At 41.7% G+C, this 7,394-nt stretch overlaps 1 protein-coding gene across 1 annotated transcript; it reads left to right on the forward strand.

Moving 5' to 3' along the window:
* Positions 1-2,607: 2,607 nt before the first annotated feature.
* On the forward strand, positions 2,608-6,115 carry rsph3 (radial spoke head 3; the record flags this gene model as incomplete). The annotated part of the gene is made up of 8 exons (XM_084483923.1): positions 2,608-2,720; positions 2,971-3,058; positions 3,192-3,330; positions 3,420-3,565; positions 4,217-4,420; positions 4,908-5,070; positions 5,775-5,861; positions 6,057-6,115. The coding sequence occupies 8 exons, from the start codon at positions 2,608-2,610 to the stop codon at positions 6,113-6,115; spliced, it is 999 nt and encodes a 332-aa protein (XP_084340049.1).
* Between the last annotated feature and the right edge of the window lie 1,279 nt (positions 6,116-7,394).

A 7,394-nucleotide genomic window follows, 5' to 3' on the forward strand; every position in this document is an offset into this window, starting at 1 on the left:
AGTTGTCCTTACGTGACATGGACCCAACCATATCTGTCTGTCTGTTCACTCAAACTACTGCTCACTATAAACTAGTGTCTTATAGCTAGTGTGTAGCATTAGTGAGTGTTCGCTCACTTCCTGAAACCTACTTTACTCCCTTATTTTTCCCAACTAGAGATTATGTGGTACAGACATTGACTGTTATCACAGAAAATAAAGTACTTTGAGAATTCACACACTGTAGATTGGTAATAACATTTCCTGTGGTTAGTTGCTAAGGGCCCTTACATAGTCAACGCATCGGTACGCATACGCGTCCACATACCGGCAGCCGGTTGACTGGAGGGGCGTAGCCGGAAGTAACGAGGAAACACAATTGTGGCACCTCCAGACACTTCTTCTTCTTCTTCTTCTTTTAATTTCCGGCAGCCTGTATGCCTTTGCGGCACATTGCTGCCACCCACAGGCCAAATAATTAGATAAATAAATAAACCACCAAACAAAAATAAATAAATAAATTAAATTAAATTAAAAATACATAAATAAATAAATAAATATATATATATATATATATATTTCAGACGCAGTCAGTCCATCCTATTTCCATAGGAGTAATCCAGTGGCCGTTATGAAGTCCAGGACAGCTTTTATAGTCCCAGGCTGGTTCTCTGTGGGATTTAGAAGGCTCTTTAGTGTAACCGGTGCTGTTCCCAGGCTTTCCACAGCTGCATACAGATGTTCCCTCTGTCGAGTGAGACCAGTACATTCCATCAGGATATGTTTCACTGTTTGCTGTTTTTTACACACTCCACATAGTCCATTTTCATGTTTCCCAAGTTTTTGTAGGTCCCATGCGAGTCCGCAATGCCCCAGCCTCAGTCTGGTCATCATGACTGTATGCCTCCTTTCCTTTCCCAAAAAACACTGGTTTTTTGTCACTCTATTCTGCAAGCTGTAGTAATGCCTCCCCTTCTTTTCCTTATCCCACTTCTCCTGCCACACAGCCATGATGTTCTTTTTAATGATTGACCTACACTCAGTTATCCCCAGCCTCACTTTTACATCGATTTCTTCCCTTCTTAAAGACCTTTTTGCTGCCCCATCAGCTAGCTCATTCCCCTCTATCCCCACATGAGCTGGGACCCACATAAATCCCACTGACTCTCCCACCTGCTCAATCCTGTACATCAGGGTAAGAAGCTCCGCCATGAGGTCTGCCCTGGCTCCAAGCCCTTCCTCCCTCAATGTCATCAGCACTGAAGCAGAGTCAGAGCATATCACAACTGGCCCTGGCCTGACCTCCTCCACCCACTTCATAGCCCAGATTATTGCAAGCAGCTCTGTGGTGTAAACTGAAACCCCCTCAGACAGTCGCCTATACTTAACAACATCCAAATCTGGGATGCAAAAAGCAAACCCTGACTTCCCAGTCCTTGGGTCTTGAGCCCCATCAGTGTATATTTGTATGTACTGTCCCCACGTGTTATTTAGTCTTTCCTTTACAATTCCCCCAACTGTTGCAGTTCTCTCATGAGCTAACACACTTATATCTATCTCTGGCACTGGCAGAATCCATGGTGGTATAGTTGGCCAGTACATTACCGGGGCCACCCCCTCCTCCCCAAACTCCATCCTCCCCATTTCCTCATTGACTTTAAAAATGAAACATTCCCTTTTCACTCTTGCTCCTCCCCACTCCCATGCACCTGCCAAAGTGGTCAAGGATTATCTCCCTGCTTTTAAATCTATGGTCAATATTAAATTAAAATATGTTACGCTTAATACTACTTATGCATTCAACAGATCGCCGATTTTTGTGCCAGATAGCCTCCCTGTTTCTATTAATGGTAACGGTGTTCCCTTTTTGAGTTATTATATGCGTGTACTCCTCATAGACCTCCACAAGCAGCTTCTGTTCGCCGCTGGAAAAGATCCCGCTCGGTCCTTTTCGGACATTTGATCCATGATTCGACATTCACGGTTCTGGTCTCGTGAACGCGCGTAATCCACGATAACGTGAGCCTGGTTTGAACTAACCTGAGCAATGCGCGGCTGAACTGCGTTGATGGAACGGCTTTAGCCTCAAGTGGAAGTTGGCGCTAGTTCTAACCAGGCTTAATTTTTTTAAATGTACGTTTCTTATTATTCGCCAATAGGGGTCAAGGATGCTTTCATATTAAGTAAATTTAAATATTTTAAAATAGTCTGGCCCATAGCTCTGTTCTGGCCCTAGGCTGCAGCCTATGCTAGCCTATGAAATCCGCGCTTTCATCCGCAACAGGCTGTGCATTTTGTATTGTTTGATTGATATTTGAGATTAAGATACATATCATTTCTTAACGTTTTATTTTAGCAGTCATAGATTTCGACTTTATGTTTTTGTCAAATATGTATATAAATGTATGATTTATGATGCACCTTATGTTTATATGGCCCACGTGTGCGTGGTCAAAGAGGAAGTCGCGTCACCGTATCCTAGATACGGTTGCTATGACACTCACGTTTGTTTTTATTCTCCACTCGGCCATGTTTTCAAGCATCTACTTCACCGATCGATTGTTTTTCTTCAATATCGCTTTTATCCAACATTATTCCACCTTGTATGAATCGTTTCTAGTTTGAACAATGAGCTCCGTGTTGCCGACTCAGAAAGAGTCTTTAAACGGCACCTACACCTTCTCAAGTCGCCCAAGACCAGTCCAGAACCGCACGAAATACAGAGAAAACCCAGCAGAGAAGTAAGCGGGACACGTTCTTTGTAATAATTCAGATTTATTATTTATTACGTAAACCAAAAAAATAAAAAGATTACTTGTTACATGGCCTCAGACGGGAAACCAACTATTTTATAAAGGCAACAATAACATAAGATAAAAGAGCTGACGTTAAGACTACACTTGGGTTTTTACATTTGGGTTAGAGAAATTCGACTAATTCAATGTGTTGTTAATTAAATGCATCTCCACTTGTCCTGTCGTGACAATACAGCAATGAAAGACACACGAATTATGGAAACATCATGTATGACCGTCGCGTTGTCAGGGGAAACACGTATGCACAACAGATCATACCAATTGTGAGTACAAGCAAATTCAATTACTTAATTAAATGTCTTTATGCCACACACTGCACACTGCAATAAGGAAACCTATTCGGTTGTTCTTAACTACTAACACAGACACACATACTAACAAGTGTCCATATAATAGCCTGCCCCTGCAGATCGCACTGAGATACAGCAACGGGAGGCCCACAAGAGAGCCATGGCTCGTAAACGTGCCAGAGCGCAGCTGAGATCCAGGACACCGGATGCCATCGCAGGCAGAACCCACGTTGATGTACAAACAGGTAAAGACTTTTTTTGCAATACACAAATGCCCATTCAGGATACCTCCATGAAAAAACGGAAGTCTCCATATGGATACGTTTGTTTCCAGAACTTTATCTGGAGGAACTGAGCGATCACATAGAGGCCACCGATGTGGACTGTCAGACGGACGCATTCCTCGACAAGCCCCCGACACCGCTCTTTGTACCTGCAAAGACGGGCAAAGATGTAGCCACGCAGATCAAGGATGGAGAGGTCGGTGATTCTGGTCATCCAGGTCAACCCTGATTACAGAGTGGCCGGTTGATGTGTCAGTGTTCAGCTCTCATTTCATTGTGTGTTTACCAATCATTTGCTCTCAAGTATAGTCATTTCCTCAAACGATTTCAATCATTCAAACATTTCCAAAACAATCAATCTGAAATCTGTGGGTCAATCCATCATCTAAGCATGATTATCGAGCTCTGCACTTACTCTCCCCTGCAACCAATCTCTCTTTAGTGATTGGTCTTTCAGGGATTGTATAGCAATTTCTACTTTTGCACAGCCAAGGTGCTTCTGCTTCTTTTATATTCCCCAATGAACTCCTTATGCATGCTGGCAAGGATAAGTCTGATTTACACGATAGGAACCCTTTAAATGATTAACAGTAGCAGTAGTCCGAGGGCTGTAAAGGGCTTCACGATCCCCAATGTACGTTGCCGTGTGCCGTTGTTGAGGAAGATGCCATTATTTGCTTCTTAAAAGCCTGAGTTAACTGTATGTTGCTTTGGATCAAATGCTGACTGTCCTCTGTGACTAGAATTTTGAATGTTTAAAATGCAACAACTTGTAATTGCTTATGAGAATAACAATTATAATAGTAATATATAATATAATAATAATTATTATCCTCCACCCTTCCAGCTGTTTGACTTTGACGTGGAGGTGCAGCCAGTGTTGGAGGTGCTGGTCGGGAAGACCATGGAGCAGTCCCTGCTGGAGGTGATGGAGGAGGAGGAGATGGCGTGCCTGCGAGCGCAGCAGCGGTCCTTCCAGGAGCTCCGCGACGCTGAGCTGGCGGAGGTCCAGCGGCTGGAGGAGCAGGAGCGCCGCCGCCGCGAGGAGAAGGTAAGGAAGGACCAAATGGAACACACCTCCAGTAGATGTGGTCAGTGTGGTTTCATTGAGATTCTTTTAATCAGTTTCTATGTTTATTGTGCTTCTCTTTTTTTTAATAGGGCTTCAGCATAGATTCACCTTTATTTGTCAGGGTTGTGGTTTCTATTTCTAGTATGAAAGATCCTGTTATATTAAGTTTCAGTTTTAGTATGAGTTCTTTTTTTTGTTCTCCATTCTCGCCTCTTTTTTTTTATCTCAGAGATCAGTACTACTTAGCTAGCCCTAACTGGTTGATTAGCAGGGAAACATATTTCCCACCAGGAAATTTCATTTGGTTTGTAACTTCCTATACAGGATATGAGGAAAAACCCTTTTAAAACTGAATCTAAACCATTTGAGCGCATCACCGGTACATGCGTGTGTGTGCATACGTGAACTTTTGCCTTGCTTCCATCGGTAAATAAATAAAACAACAAACAAATGTCTATGCCACCAGGGGCGTAGAATTGCTCAGCAGCACGAGGTGCTGGAGAAAGAAAGGGAAACGGCGGAGAAGATTGCGGCATGGGCGTTCACCCAGCACTACCTGGCTGACCTCCTGGCATCCGTGTACACCACGTTGGGGGACCATGGCTACTTCTACGACCCTGTGGAGAAAGGTGTGGCTGCCCTTTACTACTGGCAGGAGCTCCAACTTGCTCACTTGCTTTTACAATGGGTCACCTAGCGTAACACTGTAAAGTATGTCTCCTCCCGTGAAGTTGCACATACTAGCAACCCTTTGTTTGGATCAGCCATCAACCATAATCATCACTATTATGATGATTATGGTTCCACGTTCACGCAACGCAAAGACCACGCAGACACTTTGACGCAGTCGTGAACCTTTATGGTTCTGCGTTGGGTTTTAATGAGTGGACCAATCACAGACTTTGCGGCTGTGTCGCCTCCACGGAAGCTTACAATTTTTGGGAGGCGCACGTCAGGCCCTTGCGATGGACGCAAGGAGGGTCCGAAAGAAGATAAGGGGTCCCCCTTGCGTTGTGTGAACCTGGGACCATAATCAGCCCTTTAAACCCCTTGCGTTGCGTCAACGTGGAACCATAACTATGCCTTAACTTACAAATGCTTTGTCCATTTGAATGGCGATGATAGCGTTGCCAGCTAGATCTCTGAAGGTAATCAAATAAAATCAGGCCGGAATAATGATTATTCAAGTTTTTCAAAATCCCGCTGTGTGGGGAAAAGCAGTGGTATCTTGATTGGTTAATGTTTTTTTCCCCACATACAATTCAGATAAAAAATGCTTTCATGTTGACTTCATTATTATACTTTACAATGTATCACTTTGTTTTTATTCTAGATATTGAGACCAGTTTTTTCCCGTGGTTGATGGATGAAGTGAGCCAAAACCTGGAAAAGAGTTATGTAGCAAGAGACCTCCTCGACAGTAAGAAATTACATGTTTGACACGTTACAGATATAGATTTTACCCACAACAACTAAAGTGCATTCAGAAACGCTCGCCCAAAGTTTATGCCATAGACACTTACAGCTCTATCTAGTGGCTATGTTACAACATTACAACCTTGTAGTGTATACAGTCATGACTCTTTCTTGTGTTTCCTTGTGTTTCTTTTTTCAGCGCTCATCCTTGAAGTTACGCAAAAGAGAGTGGATGGCTTCCAAGAGCTAGACTCGTGAAGAATTCAATTTTAACTTGAAGAATATTTTTGAATAACGTAATAAACTCGTTTGGCATCGACATCAATTTTTTGGACTGTTAATTTCATGAAATAGTTACAACTCTCAGTGGGCTATGAAATGAATAAAATGACGAGTTCTTTGTTAGGAATATTCCTATTTAAAAAGCCTTATTAAACCAATACATGAAAGCAGATAATAATCCTAAAAAGTTATATCAGCTTATTTATATTCAGCCTAGTAGCCTACAACTGTAACTGTAAGCGATCAACGCAATCGTATTTTTAGCTAAACGTTGTCGTCAACCCAAACAGCCTCGGGTATAATGCGTCAGTGTCCACCAGATAATTTGACTTGCACGGTCTGTATTTGCGTGCGTCCTGATACATCATCGGCAGTAGGCTACGTTTGTTATTTGTTTTTTAGTCTTGCATCATTAATTTCTCTTGGGCAAAGAGACTAACAGTAATGTCAAATAGTAACTTTTCATTGAATTTTCTATAGGCTACTAAGCCTATCATAATGGTCTCAAATGCAGGTAGATTACCATTTACACAGTCCTTGAAATAAACTTGACGTGACCAGTAGGTAGGGCTACAAGTTCGTGACTCAAAACGTTCAAAACAAAAAGTAGGCTACGATAAAAGTTGCCTACACTAGGCTGGCACTGTTCACGCCACGTCCTCCCGTTTGGTTTAGACGCAAATCTTTGCGTGAAACTCAGGTCTCATCTCTGATATACGGCTCTATTTTAGTCCTGTCAAACCATTGGCCAGTAGCAACACCTCCCATTTAATCGGCACTTCCTTGGTTCTCAGTGTTTGTAGATTCAATGTTTGTATGACGCAGCCGCCCGTATGGAATTGTAATTGATGCTATAGTAGGATTACAACTGTACCCTACTGTTCATTATAGTGTTCCTATTTGATTTCGGCTAGTTGAAACTATTTTAGATGTTAAACATGACATTAGAAACAGCCTTTTTTAAATCATTGTCATGCATTCCTCTGAGTGATAAAAGAACATCCACATCATGATATAATCCACATAGAAAATCATCACTTTATAAATTATAATAATATAATAATAATAACTATTATTATTATTATTATTATTATTATTATTATTAATATTCTTCTTCTTCTTCTTCTTCTTCTTCTTATTATTATTATTATTATTATTATTATTATTATAAAACAGTAAGTAGAGCTATTGCACCTGGCTCAAACACAGCGACCGCGTAGGCCTATGTACAAAGATAGTTAAGATTGGAATTTTA

This window comes from Micromesistius poutassou (genome assembly GCF_964030765.1).
Source record: "Micromesistius poutassou genome assembly, chromosome: 19".
Classification (NCBI taxonomy): Eukaryota; Metazoa; Chordata; class Actinopteri; order Gadiformes; family Gadidae; genus Micromesistius; species Micromesistius poutassou.